The sequence below is a fragment of the Perca fluviatilis genome, chromosome 8 (assembly GCF_010015445.1).
Source record: "Perca fluviatilis chromosome 8, GENO_Pfluv_1.0, whole genome shotgun sequence".
Taxonomy (NCBI): Eukaryota; Metazoa; Chordata; class Actinopteri; order Perciformes; family Percidae; genus Perca; species Perca fluviatilis.
Genome location: NC_053119.1, coordinates 13,722,577 through 13,740,549, shown reverse-complemented (window position 1 = coordinate 13,740,549; position 17,973 = coordinate 13,722,577). Strand labels below are relative to the sequence as shown.

The 17,973-nt window shown below is 38.7% G+C and overlaps 2 protein-coding genes across 4 annotated transcripts; both read left to right on the top strand.

Annotated features, from left to right (window-relative positions):
* The first annotated feature begins 449 nt into the window (after window positions 1-449).
* Window positions 450-13,362, top strand: chkb (choline kinase beta). 2 transcript variants are annotated; one of them, XM_039807983.1, is made up of 12 exons: window positions 450-646; window positions 3,714-4,124; window positions 5,158-5,266; window positions 5,790-5,903; window positions 6,205-6,338; window positions 6,436-6,540; window positions 8,463-8,521; window positions 10,232-10,319; window positions 10,465-10,573; window positions 11,896-11,996; window positions 12,107-12,188; window positions 12,331-13,362. In XM_039807983.1, exons 2-12 carry the CDS (start codon window positions 3,763-3,765, stop codon window positions 12,385-12,387), a joined length of 1,320 nt encoding a protein of 439 aa, XP_039663917.1. In that variant the 5' UTR covers window positions 450-646; window positions 3,714-3,762; the 3' UTR covers window positions 12,388-13,362. The 2 variants fall into 2 exon arrangements, with proteins under 2 accessions (XP_039663917.1, XP_039663916.1); XM_039807982.1 differs by lacking the exon at window positions 450-646 and having other exon boundaries at window positions 3,375-4,124.
* Window positions 13,363-14,190: 828 nt separating this feature from the next.
* LOC120563649 (kelch-like protein 6) lies at window positions 14,191-17,767 on the top strand. 2 transcript variants are annotated; one of them, XM_039807980.1, is made up of 9 exons: window positions 14,191-14,259; window positions 14,380-14,910; window positions 14,995-15,183; window positions 15,302-15,486; window positions 15,580-15,931; window positions 16,026-16,171; window positions 16,326-16,480; window positions 16,635-16,792; window positions 16,939-17,767. In XM_039807980.1, the coding sequence occupies exons 2-9, from the start codon at window positions 14,659-14,661 to the stop codon at window positions 17,119-17,121; spliced, it is 1,620 nt and encodes a 539-aa protein (XP_039663914.1). In that variant the 5' UTR covers window positions 14,191-14,259; window positions 14,380-14,658; the 3' UTR covers window positions 17,122-17,767. The 2 variants fall into 2 exon arrangements, with proteins under 2 accessions (XP_039663914.1, XP_039663915.1); XM_039807981.1 differs by having other exon boundaries at window positions 14,193-14,259; window positions 14,471-14,910.
* The last annotated feature ends 206 nt before the right edge of the window (window positions 17,768-17,973 follow it).

Genomic DNA, 17,973 nt, shown 5'->3' with positions numbered 1-17,973 from the left:
AAGTCAAACCTAACCTGCTTCTCTAAAAAAGATAAAGAGAACATTACACAGTCGGCAAAAACCACTAAACCTATGTATCTATACAAAGATCAACTACGTCCAACTTACCAAAGGTCCTCAACCTCCACCTCACAAAACTCTACAGTTTAATCAGTAGCTGTTTTTGGCACGGGCGAACCGGGCAGCCGCGGGGGGAAAAAATCCTCTGCGCCGCGAAACGGTTTTCTGTTATCTATCATTTCACTGTGTGGTAAATCGGCGCCCCCTGCAGCTGCAGGCGCCCTGCATGCTGAGAGAGAGGAGCATCTCGCTGCAGCCCCCGGGAAGGCGGATGTCAAACCCCGCCTTCCCGGGGGGGGGGACGGACCACGAGCCTCCTTGAGCTCATCACTTTTATGCATGATAAGGATAGATCGGAGATCTACCCCAACTTTTGGACTGTTCTGAGGATTGCACTTACTCTGCCAGTCACTGTGGCTCAAGCAGAGAGTAGCTTTTCAAAACTAAAGTTGATCAAGTCATACCTGAGGTCAACCATGTCCTAGGAACGGATCACTGGCCTTGCCGTCATATCAATCACTCAACAGGGGAGCAGATTTCATGCGATAACATCATTGAAGATTTTGCATCAAGGAAGGCCAGAAAGGTCAGGTTTTAGTTTTAGTTTGTGTTTTGTGTTCTTAGTGCTATAGTATGTTTTCACATTTGTTCAATGAAGGATTTGTGCTATTAGAATTGGCCTATGTATTCTTTATTTGTATATTATTCTTAATATTTTATATTATTGTTGCTCTCTGCTCTGCACACACACACACACACACACACACACACACACACACACACACACACACACACACACACACACACACACAAGTTGGATGCAGGCAAAAACAGATATGAGACGTACATGATAACCTAAATTGAGGACAGCTATACGCTTGTTATTGTAAGTGCAATGATAAGTTAAAGTCTAATAAGTACTTTATCAAACCGTATGAATGTGTGTCCCAGGCCAGGCCAGGGAACACTATAGGCTAAAGATCAACCAGCACTGACAGACATGTTCAAATTTGATTTATTCAATACATTGTTATTTTTTGTCTTAAATCCACCAACTATTTTCATATTTTACCAACATTTGCAGCATCCTGAGCCTTTTAGGTAAGGTTGCTGGGAAAACTCAGCCCAGAGTAATTTTATTCTCCCCAAAACAAGTTTCCTTTTAAAGAACTATACAAAAAACACAGCTTTTTTATGTTTAACTATTCTGACTTATTCAAAAGATGGACCTTTAAGAGTTCCTCTCTTTTTGTTTTAAGGAATACACCTTTGGCAAGAGCTAAACTGAAGTTGGCAGTTTGTTAATGTTATAAAAGTTATTTCAATTGATATTCTGTAATATTTTAATCTTTGTGTGCTAAAAAGGCACATAAGTTCCTGTATATGGCAATACACATTCTCTTTTTTTTTGCCAAATAAATGAAAAGCTTGTTCAAATAATCAATGTCTTCCCTCTTGCTGTATCAACATCTCAGCTGCTAGCTTTCCTCAGAGATGGTCCCAATAATGGGCTTAAAGTCAAGTCAAATTCAGTTTGATTACATGATCCAACTATTTTTAAATAATGTATACCTTACATTGTGGATAATTAAGCTATATAATACGCTGAAGTATATTTCTGGAGTGTTAAAGATTAAAAGAAAAAATAACAAGAACCGTACAGAACCAAAAACCGTGACCCTAAAACCGTGATACGAACCGAACCGTAGGTTTTGTGAACTGTACCACCCCTAATATATGTAAGGGTTAATGCCCAACAAGGACTTCGGAGGCAACCGTCCTCCGCTGCGCGTCGGATCGTTCACGCCTCGCCGTTATCCATTAATACCTGACAATGGACACTTCGAAGGGCATTAACCCTGCTTATACCATGGTCACTTGCCAAATAACATATTTTTAAAACATTAGTTTATATTTTAATTTGTTTTACAATCAAAATCTAGGCTGAACAGTAAACAGACAGTTTCACCGGAACTCCTTTAGTAGGTGTCCTACATCACTTTTTAATGGACACCCTGCAGCCAAACAAAATCGAGTATTCACCCAGACCATGGTATAAGTACATATATTTTACTAAATGGAAGCTACTTTACCTCAAACTACATGTTGCCAATCATGTGTCTTAATGTGCAGTTTTTCATATTCACAATATTATTTAATATTTAGTTGGTATTTTGTAACGTTATCCACTTCATAAATATGACATTGGTTTAAACATTATTGCATTTAAATGGGAGAGAAGTCTGGACAAGCAATTTTCTTCTAGTTGGAATTTCATATAATTGATTTAAAAAATATTCTCTAATTCATGGCTCAATCGGTATAATTATTCAAAGAACATGCTACATTATTCAAATTTAAAAATTAAATGTGACTATAAAGTATGCTTTCTTCAAAGCCTAGGGACAGAAAAGTGGGCATTTCTGTAGAATGACCCATATAAGACCTCTGCTGTGTGTTCTGACAGTAATATGAGGAAACCTAAATAAAGAGACAATTTGATGGCTGTCCATAAGCATTCCATCTTGTCAATTTAAATTTCTGAAAAAATTAAAAATACTTATATATAAATAAACCACCTATCCATACCTAGTTATATAGGCTAAATATTAAGCGTATAACACATTTGAGCAATATGTGATTGTTTTGAATACCATTACATAACTTTTATATTATAAATCGAATGGAAATCTGTGTGTTTTTAAAAAGTTCTTAAAGGTGCTGTAGGTAGGATTGTGAAGATCCAGGACTTAGCCAAAGAATTTTAACATTGACAACTTCTCAGTCCCTCCCCCCCTTTCTGCCAAAGCCCAAAACGGTCACCTAAGCTCCTCCCCCCACAAGGGAGAATGAATGTGCATGCGTGTGCATGAGCAGTGATTGACGCAGTCAGACACCCCCCTGGCCCTGATTGGTGTATCTGAACAGGGAGTGGTGGATTTTTGCAAATCACACTATAGGCTGTAGGTGGTGCCAGAGGAGCTGGATTGTTTTTTAAATGCCTAATGTTCTACTCGAACATAGGGTCAGTTTCAGCAAATATGACAGAAAGTTAGTTTTATAAGTCTTACCTACTGCATCTTTAAAGAATAATAGCAGTGTTGTCCCCGACACATTTAACTACCACTCTGTTTATATAAGGATGTTTATTGTGTAAATATGTTTGTTTTATTACTATTATTATTATAACTAATTCTATTTTTTCTATTTCTTATAATACTTTCTGTATTTTTTTTCCTATGTCTACTTAATTTAACTTAATAATTTGTGTTTTTCTGATGTGTGTAAAGTTTGTTCTTTTGAGCTGCTTTTCTATGAAACCACAAAAGTGTACGCCAATAACGTAGCTGAAAACCAACTTCATTTCCCAGAAACCTTCAGCGTACGGGGAACTGACGTACAAAGTGTAGCAACGACCTTTCTTGAACTGTCCAATGAGCTTAGCATAAAATCGCGGAATTGAATTATGATTGGTCATTGAATACGCCAGTTCGACTCAGTGCAAATCCCCGGTCACTGCGCGTGCGATGAGTATAATAACAGTCATATGAATGTATGATGCGATTCAGATCTTTCAGCTATGTTTGGCTCTTCCGGTTAAGTAGCCTTACCGGTGAACTGCGTTTGTCAGCGAGTCCCTCTTGCCGTTACAGACCCATATTTCACACCGGTCTTCCTTTGCTCTTCGCACGGCATCTCACGATGCAGTCGAGTGGAAATGTGACCAGCAGTAGTTGCGGAGTGGAGGGCAGGAACAGAGCAGAGAAGCCAGGGCCGGAACTTTTCAACAACATCCCGACTGTCACAACAGAAGGTGTGGATCCTCCGGCGGAGAAGAAACGAGTAGGCAGAACGCTTGTCGTTAACGAGAGAAACTTGAGGACCCCGAGTCCCCTGTTTGGGGCCAACTGTGATGACGACTCGGAGGCAGAGTCTTTTCGGGATGGGAGAACCGAGGAGGTCGACCGGGACACCAGGGGAAGGGCGTTTGCTTGGTGCCGAGACTTTCTGTCAGGGTCGTGGAAGACCATCAAAGAGGGTGATTTTCAAATCAGCATCGTCAGGTAAATTAATGCCAAGTACAGCTGTACTAAGGATAAATATCCCTAGAATGTCCTCATCATAAAGGGATTTATTTTTAAACATTAACCATATAATGTACAAACGTATCTGGTGATCGATCAAATTGTTCTTTGGACTCCATAAGGAGTCTTGACACCAGTTTGGGTACCACTATGGTATTGTTGCTGCTGTTTACGTTTATGTCATATTTTTCGTGATATCCATTCTGCATATCCCTCTGACACTAACGTTATAGGATTACATTTATGATTGATTTCTATAAGTAGCCCTCAATTTAACCATCAAAGCTGGACACAATTTATATTAAATTCAAGTGAATCTAAATGTTGAAAGATTTAACTTTCTTTTGGTCGTTGCACAAAGCAGGCTACAAGTAGGCCTACTGACACATAATGCAGTTTAGCATCTAGCTAACCAGAAGTGCTTAAAGCAGGAAAGTGCAAAGTAATGTAGTGGTATACAAATAATGAATACAAAGAAACAGTGGAGGGGAGGAATTAATATGCTAAGATACAGTACGAATAGTATTAACAATATGAACAGTGTGATACAAATGCACTTAGATATGCAGTAAGAAAACAGTATGAATGTGCAGCAAGTAGGCAAAACATATGGTGCAGAAGTAAGTAAATATAAATAAGAATAGACTATAGGTGAGATGTATACAGTATGGACAGACAGTAGATTTCATTTGTATGGGTTGTAATAGCATATAGTCAGGTAGTGTATGCAGAGTGGCAGTGGTAATTAAGTATGAGTCAGCAGCCAGCGAGGCTTGGTGCAAATGATCATTCACTGTACAACAGATATATTAGCTAGGATGGCAAAATAGTTTTGTCTGTGACACTAGACCTCTTTTATACAGTTTGACGTTGACTTTGCCAATATTCAGTGGTGGATGGCCCGCAACAGTACAGTACTGGTGTTGTCTGACTAATATTTATTATGACCAGATCCTGTGGTGTCACATTACATTTCCTCCAATGTGATAACACTGATGTTTTTGTCTTGCAGTGGTGGACTGAGTAATCTGCTGTACCTGTGTAGTTTGCCTGACCGTGTGCCCTCTGTGGGAGAGGAACCTCGCCAGGTGCTCCTTAGAGTCTACGGTGCCATCTTACAGGTTGGTCTTTCTAGTAGGGTCCTCAAGAAGTTATTGCATACCATCATTGTAGTAGTAGCAGCACTGCAGCAGTGTCATTTTCCTTCACATGGAAGTAGAACTGGGCAATATAACGATATTATATCGATATCGTGATATGAGACTAGATATTGTCTTAGATTTTGGATATCGTAATATCGTAATATGGCATAAGTGTTGTCTTTTACTGGTTTTAAAGGCTGCATTACAGTAAACTTATGTCATTTTCTGAACTTACCAGACTGTTGTAATTGTTCTGTTATTTGCCTTTACCCACTTGTTCATTATATCCACATTATTGATGATTATTTATCAAAAATCTCATGTGTTAATATTTTGTGAAAGCACCAATAGTCAACACTACAATATCGTTGCGGTATCGATATCGAGGTATTTGGTCAAAAATATCGTGGTATTTGATTTTCTCCATATCGCCCAGCCCTACATGGAAGTATAAGCTAAACTAAAAACGCCATCAAACTGTGTCTGACTTTCTGTGACACAGGGAGTGGACTCCCTGGTGTTGGAGAGCGTGATGTTTGCCATCCTGGCAGAACGAGCTCTAGGACCAAAACTTTACGGCATCTTCCCTGCTGGACGCTTAGAACAGTACCTGCCGGTATTAAGCACAACTAACCACACACACACACACACACACACACACACACACACACACACACACACACACACACACACACACACACACACACACAAACGCACTATGTCCTTGACTTTTTTTCTTTGTGTAAAGCATTCAACATTCAGAAATTTAGAAATGCATTCACATTGAGCAATAGCCTTTAGTTGCCACCATGTAACTGTATCAAATTTGTGGAGATTTAAATGTCCTAGTATTTACTTAATTGTGTTCCCAATGTAGAGGAAACCTTTGTATCATCTGCATTTCTCTGTTTTTTCAGAATACCCGCATGCGCACAGATCAACTTTCAGATTCGGCCATATCAGCTGAGATTGCTGTTAAGTTAGCACGTTTTCATGAAATGAGCATGCCCTTTAACAAAGAGCCTAAGTGGCTGTTTGGGACCATTGACAAGTAAGTACACTTTGATATCACTTTCTTTCTTTTACTAGAACTGTGTTTTTTTTTTTAAATAAATTAAATTATTATAAATGTCTGTTTTTTGCTTTAGATACATGGATCAAGTGATGAATCTTAATTTTGTACGTGAAGCACATGTGAAGAAGTACAAGAAGCTGATGAAGTTGGACCTGCCTGCTGAGCTGGATAGCCTCCGGTGAGTTGGAGCACAGGCCTCAAAGGATCAAATACTGTATATTGCACGACGTGCCTTAATGCATATGGTATACACATAAAGCCTTCAAATTGTGGCAGGTAGGGTTGAAGGGTAATTGTGGTATTTTTAAGCCATGCATTTTTCCTATGCATTTGTGTCTAAGCGACTAATGTAAACAAAACTCTTCGTAGTTGGTCCAGTATTAAGCAAGAACGCTGTAACCGGCAGCCGCAAACCGGGCTGCAATGTGACCATGTAGGAAAAAAAAGACACCGTCAATGTACTTGTTTTTGACTGCGACAGGCTAATAATATATTATGGGAAGATGAAGAAGTTGCCGTATATGTTTTCCTGTGTAACTTACTGATGCCAGGTCAACACAGTTACTTTAGCTAAACTAATTCTGACTCTGCTGATCAAAGGAACATGGGAGGGCAATTGAACGGTTAAATGGGTGTGTGACTTTTTCTGCCAATGAGGCTACAAAGTAACTCTGCAAACGTGTGGATTCTGAAAACCGACGTGGGACAGCAAATAGGGTATCCTGTCATCTAGCATATGCTTAGCTATATTCATTCATATTTATCCAACATGTTAAAAAGTCACAGTAAAGCCCAGTTTTAGTCCTGCTTTTGCTGCATTAAAAAAAAGAAGTAAATTGACTGCATAAAACATATTTAAACACGATGTATATTGATATGAAAAGATCATATGATACAAAAATGAGGCTTTAAGGGTTCTAGTTTGAGATTTGTTGCACACAAGAATTTAATTTTGGCTACAAGACAAGCTGTGTTTTTGTCTTCAGTCTAATGGCTGACCTTTGTCCCAGTGCCTCCACGACTTCACTGCTGAGTCCTCTAGGCAGTTGACCCAGGCAGCCAATAGAAAAGCAGCTCAGTATTTATTGTCAATGTTTATTTATGAGCACACACTAATCTTATCTTGTAGATAAGATAACTTATACTGCATGAAAATCCCTTGGCTAATTGCTGCAGTTATCTGAAGTCCTAGAACATATTTAATTTGATAACACTTTTTTATTTTCCTTACACAGATAACACTTCAAGGTACTTGTCTTTGGCTTGCTCAAGGCAGTTCAGTCAATCAGAGTGACATCTAGGTTTAGAATTTTGTCTTTCCATTCTGGAATTATCCCCCCCAGTATATTAAAGATTTCAGTTATATACTCCTAACCTTCTAGCGAGTGGAACACCACTTTTGCTTTTTTAGTCATACACATTCATTAGATTAGATTAAATTAGAATCAACTTCATTTTACCATCTAGCCAGAAGTGCAAAAAAGCAGTAAAGTGTTGATTACTGTACAGAATTTACAGAATAAAATAAAGAATAATAAAATACAATATGCAATTAACAGTAAGGGGTTTTAATACACTAGATATATACAGTGTAAACAATATTAACAGTGGTATGAATATGCTACAATAGAACATAGTTAGAAGTGCAAGTATGAAAGATAAGATAAGAAATATTGAGTAATGTGACTGGGTACATACAGAACGCAGATGATTTGAATTGCTCAGTATATATTGCCTATGATGCCTCCATATATACCTGCTATCCAGTACAAATAATGAAATCGCTGAAATATGGATATGGAGTTACATGTACGTGTTTTATCTCATGTATGTTGTCCACCAGTAAAAGTGAAATTGGAATGAATATAATGTAATGCAGCCAGTAAAATAGTGTGAGTTGTAGATGTGTGTCATTGCCTCAGTGTAGTTACTATGGTCTAGGACATCTTCATGTTTGTACTTTATACTCAATACAATGTATTTTCTTTTGGCCTAATTTCTCATAAATCACCTGATAAATGCAACACTGACACACTCTTTCTGCTCTCCCTTTTTCTGTCATCACCTACGCTGTTCATCGGGGTCTTCTCTCCACCACAGTGCGTTGCTGGCAGCAACTCCATCACCAGTGGTGTTCTGCCACAATGACGTCCAGGAAGGTAAAAACGTATTCTGTCCTCTCATTGCTCCCGTATCTTCACACCTCTAAAATAGGCTTTGATTGATTGATCAACCCTGTGGCTTCACTGTCACATTGCCTCAGAGAGCAGTATATTACGTAAGTCAAAGGAAGGCCTGTGCGTAGATATTAATAGGAACGGCTCACATGCATATACACCATTCTGTGATTTGAAAATGAGCCTCGAAGTAGATGAGGTGGCAGTCAGAGATTTAGGTTTCTAGTGAGGGGGAATGTCTCAGAACAGGTGAGCGCCTCAGCTGAACTAGCATACTAAAAAGTATGTGGACACCTGAACATTATATATAAAAAAGTAACTGTGTGCACATCCCACCTTCTGGCAGGTGCAGGACAAATGAAAATACTTAAAACGAAAATAATATAATGTCCCCAACACTGCTTTAAACTCCTAATATATTAATATAAGCGCGTTGCCCAGCTGGGTCTTTTTCCGGCTCCAATGGTGAACACATTTGATGAAGGATGAATATTAGGCTTACATATCAGCTGACACACCATTTGTTAATTAGCCTGATTGGGTGTGTCACTATTACATTTTTATAGACTTTTTACCATATAACATCCCAAAAGAGAGGGGGTTGCTTTTTAAAATACAATATATCCAAAGAGACACATGATATTACCATGCACAGAACTAGAGAAAAAGGGAAAAAGAAAAAATGGGAAAAAGAAAAAATATATAGAGATAAACATTCAAGAGGAAAACAATTCCATATAAAGTTACCACAAACAGTTAAGAAATTAATGAACACTACCCCACATATTCATAAAATCTACTGCATTAGTACTTACACAAACAGACAATATCTTACAATGTTTTATATAAGAAACAAACAATATCTAACAACATTTTTTAGAAATAGTTTTGTATCAAATTCTTCATTAAGAAACAAACAATATCTTACAACATTTTTTATAAGAATGGTTTTATATCAAATTCTTCATTAAGGCCATGAGGAGACATTGTGTTTAGATAATGAATCCAAAAGGTTTCCCGTTGGAGGAGCCTTTTGTCCTGGTCTCCCCCTCTAGGAGGTTTGTTGACTCTTTTTCCCTTTTTCTATAGTTCTGTGCATGGTAATATCATGTGTCTCTTTGGATATATTGTATTTTAAAAAGCAACCCCCCCCCCCTCTCTTTTGGGATGTATATGGTGAAAAAGTCTATGAAAATGTCATGGGTGGGGCCTTTTTGGGTAGCTCACACCTAATCAGGCTAATTGAAGCCAGATGGTGTGTCAGCTGAATGTGAGCCCTACATATATCCCTTCATCAAATGTGTTCACCATTTGCCTGAAGAAGACCCAGCTGGGTCGAAACGTTGCATTTTTATATTAAATATGGGAGTTTAAAGCAGTGTTGCGGACATTATATTATTTTCGTTCACCTGAACATTATACCCATGGTGCGATTTGTGGGGGGGGAAAAAAGCAGAGGGGGGATGTTTTTTTGATCAGGCACAACCAAACAAAACATGCAAGAATTAAATCCCACTTTCAATACCATGGATATAGTGCCACTCAGCCAGCCATGCCAAAACACTTATTTATCAACTTTAATATTCAATGGAAATTAACTAAACTATCCTCTGGTCTATATCTGACAGTAACTAAAGTAATTAGAGAGTGTGTATGATGGTGGTTTTCTCACCCCTTGTTTGGTTGCTGCAGGTAACATATTGATGCTGGAAGACAAGGACCACAACCTAACAGATAGACTCATGCTGATCGACTTTGAGTACAGCAGTTACAATTACAGGTAAAGTGTAAAAGTTTTTTAGCAAATCAAATGAGTTATACATCAACAGTATTTGTACCGTTTGTTTAGAAATGAGTGTTGTGGGCTCCAATTGTAAATTGTGCCCTTGTGTGTTAATATACATTTTATATTTTCTTTTGTGTAGGGGTTTTGACTTTGGGAACCATTTCTGTGAGTGGGTGTATGACTACACCTATAACCAGTGGCCCTTCTACAAAGCCACACCCGAGAACTATCCCACCAGAGAGCAGCAGGTCAGTCTAAACCCCTTTTAAGCTAAAACAAAAAGGCAGTCTACCTTTCTTTGGCCAAATTCTTGCTCTTAATAGAGGCTCACCAGAGACAAATTTAAACAGAATGGCTTAAATAATCTATTATTTACTCATGCTTGGAATATAATTGCCACACTGCACTGTAATGGTAAAACTGAATCAGTGTCAAAGTTAAAATACAAAATATATACATGGAAATATTTAAAAAGTACAAATTTAGCATTAAGGTAAAACCTAATTTAATTCAATTCTAAGTGTATGAGAACGATTAGAAAACATGTGAAATGGTGTAAGTGGAGGTTAGTCTTTTGATTAAATGTATATATTATTTTATTACAATTACTTTAATTAAAAGCATTCAAATGCATTAGATTGGGGGTGTTGGGGTTTTCCTCAATATTTACATTCATGCAGTATCAACAATTTTAACTGTGAAAACAGCATACAAATATTCCCAATGGTAGTATCACTCTGATAATTACTGATTTGGATGTAGCATTATGATTTTCTTATCACTTTTCCCTGTGATGCTCAGACAGATACTAACTACAGTACTGATGTTTAAGTTATCTCCTGAGAGAATAGATGTGACAAGTGCATTTATCGGTGTTTTAAGCCCCCAACGTCTCCTCCCAGGCACCGCTGCCTGGAAGACACTAGGATTAGGCTATGGTTATGGTTATGGTTAGGGTTAGGTGCCAACGTTGAAGTCAATGGTCGCAGCACTGCCTGGAAGGAGATGTTGGGGGCTTAAAACACCATTGAGCGACAAGTGCTCTGTTCACACAGTGCCATCTAGTGGTAACACTTGTTAATGCAATTTTGTGTTAAAAAGAGGGTTATATCAAACACTGTAGCACATGTGGGAAATCAAAGTAATCAAAATGTTAATGTAGTTTTTCCCTTTGGAGGACCCTGCCTGCAGATATTTTACTACACACTAACACACTAAAAAATCATTGTCTGCTTGTTGGGCCCATTGTCTATATAATAAATCCTCTTGCACTAAAGTAATTGATTTGAACATTAGACACTGGAGCGCTTGAGTATTTTTTTAACCTATTGCTAAAACTAAAATCAATACCTTAATAACCAAACCAAACATGAAGAACACAAAAATATTAGAATAGATATTAGGAATAGAATAGAAACTAAAACAAATTTTGGGGGTTATTTTTCAATATTGACTATTGTGTAGGGGAACACGAAGGGTGTAAACAAATAAGTATGTAATAAACCATTAACAGATAATAACTTTACTGCATTTATTACCGTGTCACAAATCACTTTGCTTTTTATTTCAGCTTCATTTTATCAGACGTTATTTGGCAGAACAGAGAAGACACTCTGACATGACCTTGGACCAGACACAGATGGAAGAGGACCTGATAATTGAAGCTAACAGGTAACACATGGTGTTGTAATGATTTACAGCAGCGACATCTATGACTAAAGGTTATAGCAGAATCACCTAAGCCCTGGTGTTGTTATGTCATCATTATTTTTGATTTGTAGGTATGCATTAGCATCACATTTCCTCTGGGGGCTGTGGTCCATCATTCAAGCAAAGATATCCAAGATTGAGTTTGGATACATGGTAAGAAGAATGATGCGTCTGATGCGAACACCAGCTGCATACTACATTTATTTTAAAACACACAATAATGTTTGTCACTCCCATATTTAATGTTGTATTTGAGTAAACCTTGCCTAATAGTAAAACATATTCTGTTTTGCAGGACTATGCCCAGAGTCGGTTTGATGCCTACTTCAAGCAAAAAAAGCTCTTCTCCTGATTTCGACCATTTTAATCAGAATGTAATGTCTCTTTTTTTCAACTATGTGTTCTTGAAACTTCAGTCCTATGCTGCAGCTATACTGCTTACGACAAGTAGTGCGGGGTGAAAGATAGACGTTTACATTTGAACGCAACGCAGGCAATCCTTTTTATTAAAGGACTTTCCCTATAGTGTGAAATTCTGTTAGAGCAGGTGTAGCTCTATAGCATTGAATGTAGGTAATGTTTTTATTGTTAATCATTTGAAGAGCAAGGTCAATCTGATGGTCAGTTATTATAATGGACAATGCTGGCTGCCAGGGAATTCATTTCAGACTTTAAATCTTACTGTAATTTTGGTGTACTATACCAGTAGTTTTGAGTTCACAAGGAAGTTTTCTTTTCTTTTTTTATATCTCATTGTTTGAGTGTTTGTAGTCATTCTACCTCACTTATTTCTTCTGATGTTCATTCTGCTTTAGCATTATTCTTTCAAGGTCCAATAAAGTTACACATTCAGCAAATTATTCCTCAAGGGCTATTTTATAAAGTATCTCTGTAGTCAACAATAATCTTAATTTAACTGTTAGAATGTGTGAGGCACTTAAATCAGTAATATTGTATCTACTAACTGTACATATCAGCTGCACTGTCTGCCCATATTTAATTTGGCTTGTATTACCTTTCGTCATCCATGTATCATTCTATACCAATAATATTATTCAGAGCCTTTTCTGTTTTTGTCTCTGCCAAGAATCATAACTTGGAATATCTAAACATTTGTCATTTTTACCTATTGTATTAGGTAACTAAAATGTCCATTTGTTCACATGTATGCAACCACATCAACCTGGAAGCTTTTTTTTTTCTCCCATTTTTAATGATTTCGTGGATCTTATTAATTTGACTGTCTCCTGTATTTGATAGAATGTACCGCCGTCATAATGTCCTTGTGTTAACATCTGTTTACTCATGAAAAGAAACTAGAAGCTTACCTGTCTCTCGTTAACTGTTTTTTTTAAAGGTCCAATGACATGGTGTTCTTTGGATGCTTTTATATAGACCTTAGTGGTCCCCTAATACTGTATCTGAAGTCTCTTTCCCGAAATTCAGCCTTGGTGCAGAATTACAGCCACTAGAGCCAGTCCCATAATGAGCTTTCCTTAGGATGTGCCATTTCTGTGTCTGTAGCTATTGAGGAGGAGAGAGGGGGGGCAAGGTGGAGAGTGGAGGTGTGGCTTTGACCAACTGCCACTTTGCTCATTTGAAAGCCATGATGTCTCTCTCTCATGGGTGGGCCAAATTCTCTGGGCGGGCAAAGCAGAGAAAGGGGAGGTAACCTCGCTTGTTATGACCTCATAAGGAGCAAGATTCCAGATCGGCCCATCTGAGCTTTCATTTTCTCAAAGGCAGAGCAGGATACCCAGGGCTTGGTTTACACCTATCACCATTTCAAGACAATTGGGGACCATAGGCAGGCTGGGGGAACTCATATTAATGTTAAAAAACCTCATAAAGCATCTTTCCTGTACAGTTTAATTCTGTTAAAACGGCTCACTATTATGTTGGTCCTCTTTGCACTACTGAAAATATAATTTTAAAATAAACATTTCTGCTTAGAACCTGTGTCACAACACCTGTTTTTATTGTATGTTACTATTTATCACTCCTTAAAGATATTTAACAATTAATGTATTGATGCATTTAGTAAAACACAAGTTATCAAGTTACTACTTAGTAACTTAATTGCCCTATGATAATGTCGAGTTTCATCCCAGAGGGTTGACTGTCCCACCTCCATGTGCCAAGAATAGACCAGCCAGAAAGAACTCCACTGCTCAAAGATCGAGGGACACTCCTGAATCGACCGAAACTGCTGCAAAACCAACAGGTATTCCGGAAGATTTAGCCTTCCGGTTCACTGCACTATTTTCTTTAACAAGCTGTTTCTGTTTGAATGTGGCCTTAAATCTGTGTTCACTTTTTTTTTTCACTATTTATGCTGTCAAAGAGCATGTGACGGTGAGAGCTGCAGCAGGGAAAAGGAGACGAGCAGGCGGTACATGGACTAAACTGTTCTGTCCTCTACTTCTCCATTGCAGTGGCTGCTTGGAATTCTTTAGGGGGCTCGTCTTCCCGTTTTATGGAGCATTAACAATGTCACTCTGAATGTGTGAGAGGTGCATTGCATTTTTATACCTTTGGAGTTTTACCAAATAATATATGGCACAGGCAGTATTAAAACTGTTGTAATGGGCTAAACTTTAATCCAAACAACACTGTCAGTGAGATGAATTCTCTAAGGCAACATGTTGTGACAGTATTAGAGTGGATAAGCTTATGGCTGAAATGTGTTCTTACAAGACTTTGGGGAGCTTTTCCAGCAGTCAAAAGTCAGATAGTATCCACAGTTATTACAACTACAGGATCATGCAAAGCAGACTCAGAGGAGTGGAAAGCCAATGAGGCACTTTGCACCTATCACCCTGGAGATGGAGATGAAGCCATGGTTACAGTCCAAACTAGCACATGTGCATTCCATGTAAGTAAAAAAAAAAAACTATAACGCACCTGTCAAACTAACCTTTAGGCCGCATCAATTTGGGTTTAATCATTAATGTTTAAGGTGGACCTTGGGAGACTTTCAGAGTGCAGCGAATACTTCCGAGCCTTGTCCAGGTCCAGAATGAGAGAGACCTCAGAGAGCCTCATCCACCTGGACCATGTGTCCTCCTCTGTATTCCACAATCTCCTTGAGTTCTCCTTCTATAATAAGTTTAAAGTCCCTCAGGAGGAGTTGGGCACACACATCCAGGTACTTAATATCTCCATGCCTATTTATCCCTATCGCTATCGGACATCTTGTGTTTTCCTTCAGTGCTGTGCTTCACCCCAAAACCAACCTCTTGTTTTCTCCCTTTCTGACACTGGAGGTCAGCAGCTATCTCCTGGCTGAGGCCTTCCTCTCAAAGTGCCTGTCAGTCCTCGCAGATGAACTCAGCCCAGGAAACTGTTTGTCTTACCTGAGTCTGGCTCAGGAGATCTGCTCTGTGGAGCTGAAGCTGACAGTGTTCACCTACCTGAGTAGAAACCTACTGGAGCTGCCTCACCTCATCAAGTATGCTATGTATAATTGCATGACATGAAATGTTTGGACTGTAATGTGGACAGAGTTGACTACGTTTCTTTGTGTCTCTAAAACCTGATCCAGGTGTCTGAACGATGCAGAGAAGGACGAAGTTGTCCACCTGAGGATACAAGGAGACAGACATCTCTGCAGCCTTAGGAAGGAAAACCTGACTTCTTGGAACGACCCAGAAACAGAACGTGCCCGACATATCTTCACCCTGAAAGGGTCAGAGGACAACGGAGATTGGTATCCAGTTACAGAGCTTCCTTTCAGGGCTGACAAGTGGTGTTTTACTACAGTGGTCCTGAATAACTACCTGTACGTAATAGGAGGCTACCGGCAGCGTGTGAAGAGAGGCTGGGAGTTCAAGTTGGCTTCCTTAAGGTATAATCCCTTTACTCATGCATGGGCTACCACAGCTCCTCTGATTAAGGTGAGACATTATTCTGGCTTGTGAATCAAGCTGATGACCAGTCTGTCAAAATGAAACTTCTAATGAAAACTGTCCCCATCTGTTGCGTCCACAGCACAGACGGCATTTCAGTGCAGTGGCCTGTGAAGGCTGTATTTACGCTGTGGGAGGCTGGTACTTGGACTCATTGGTGACCCCAGACTCCAGCACAGCTCTTTATACAGCTGTAGAATGCTATGATCCGTGGGGGGACACATGGAGGTTTGTGTCTTTTTTAATATTGAAGTTCAGCTGGTAGGTTTTTGGGATGACACTGAAATACCATAATTTTTCTCATTGATATCTTTCCCCTTTAAGAAGGCATCCTTCAGTTATTAGTTGGTGTATAAGTGACTGAATATAACCTTTGCCTCAGGTTTGTCTCCTCACTGCCGCTCACTGACTTCCAGTTCACCGTGTCCTTGTCCCATGACGTGCCCCTTGCCACTAGCCTTGGACACTGTCTCTATGTGTTGGGGAGCATCCAGAGGACTGGAGAGAAACTGCTGCTGCAGTACAACACGAGGCATGGTAAGACAGACCAGAATAGCCCTGTTTGGCAAAATGAATATATTAGGTTTTTTTACAGCCCAGGAAGCTTATACACACAGTTTAGACCATTTTCTAACAGATTAATCTGGACATATAAAAAAAATGGCACTTCTGTATTCTCTCTGTCAATTAGACTCCTGGTCTGAACTACTTCCCACCCTCACCAGAGCGGATGCAGACCTCCCTACTCTTTACTTCCTGGGTGCCACTGACAGGCTGGTTGTGATTGGTGGGAACAACTCAGGGAATGTGGTGACATCATTCTGTGTGCAATCACAGAGATGGGGACAGGTACAAAAGACACTGAGACTGTGTTGATCAAACAAGCATCACAACTTCTTCACATTTAAAGATAGCTGAGTTACTTATATCTTAAGCACAAAGACATCTACATGTATTTGTTATTAAAGTGGGTTTTATCCTTTTTTTCTTTTTAGGTGCACAGGGCTGAGAAAGTGGCCTTAGCAGGACAAGGGGTGGTTGTAGGTGACCAGATCCTGATGCCAAGTATAGAGCACAACACTGTTGCAAGGATGGATCTCCAAACTCTCTCCCTCACAGTTCTTCCTCCTCTTCCCATCTCCACCCAATATGAATCTGTCTTTTATCTTTACTTTTAATGTTATAGTTTTGCTATACTGCACATATTTTGTGATATTTTTTGTAGCTGAATGTAAGGGGTGGAAGTAACAAAGTATTGTAACAAAGTCCTTTGTGTACTTGTACTTTTATTTTAGTATTTTTAAATACCGTTATTTTTTTTTAATTGTCTCTTTTCTGGTTTATTCTAGTGAGGCAACACAGGAAGGTGGTTGTATATTTATAATTAATAATCAAAATCTGTTGTATGTGCAGGCTGCAAAGTGCGTCTATAGAAATGGAATTTACTGTCGATTTGGACATAAGGGTTCCTGTTGCAGATGTTGTTCCACTTATATGTATAAGTTGACATTTAATTCAATTTATTTTGTAGCCTAAAGATGTTTTCCATTTTACAGTAGTATTATATATCATCATAACCTGTAACCAGTACTGTTTATTCAGAGTAGGCTACATTTTAACTGACCTACTTTTTACTTTTATTTTAGTACATTTACCAACTCTGTTTATTAGACTGCTTTTTAAGAAAATTGATTTGGTGATGTGTGTGTACCTGTATGTTCTGTATATTATGTGTCTTAATAGTCTCTGCTGTTCTCCCTCATATGTGAGATCCAAAATCTTGATGTTATTTTTCTCAGTTCATAAAGGTTATTAAGGGCTTAAGTTATTGTTGGATTTTGAAATTGTAATGGTCTGACCTAAACTCGGTGGGTAAGGGCAGTTTTGTAACCTCCTAATTAAGGCAAAGTCACAACGCTTGCTAATAATAACCTGAGAGTTGTATGCCATTATTCTTATCACACTGTTATATTTTACTATCACAGTTAAATACTTCTTGCACTCTCTGTCATTGAAAAGACGACGTCACA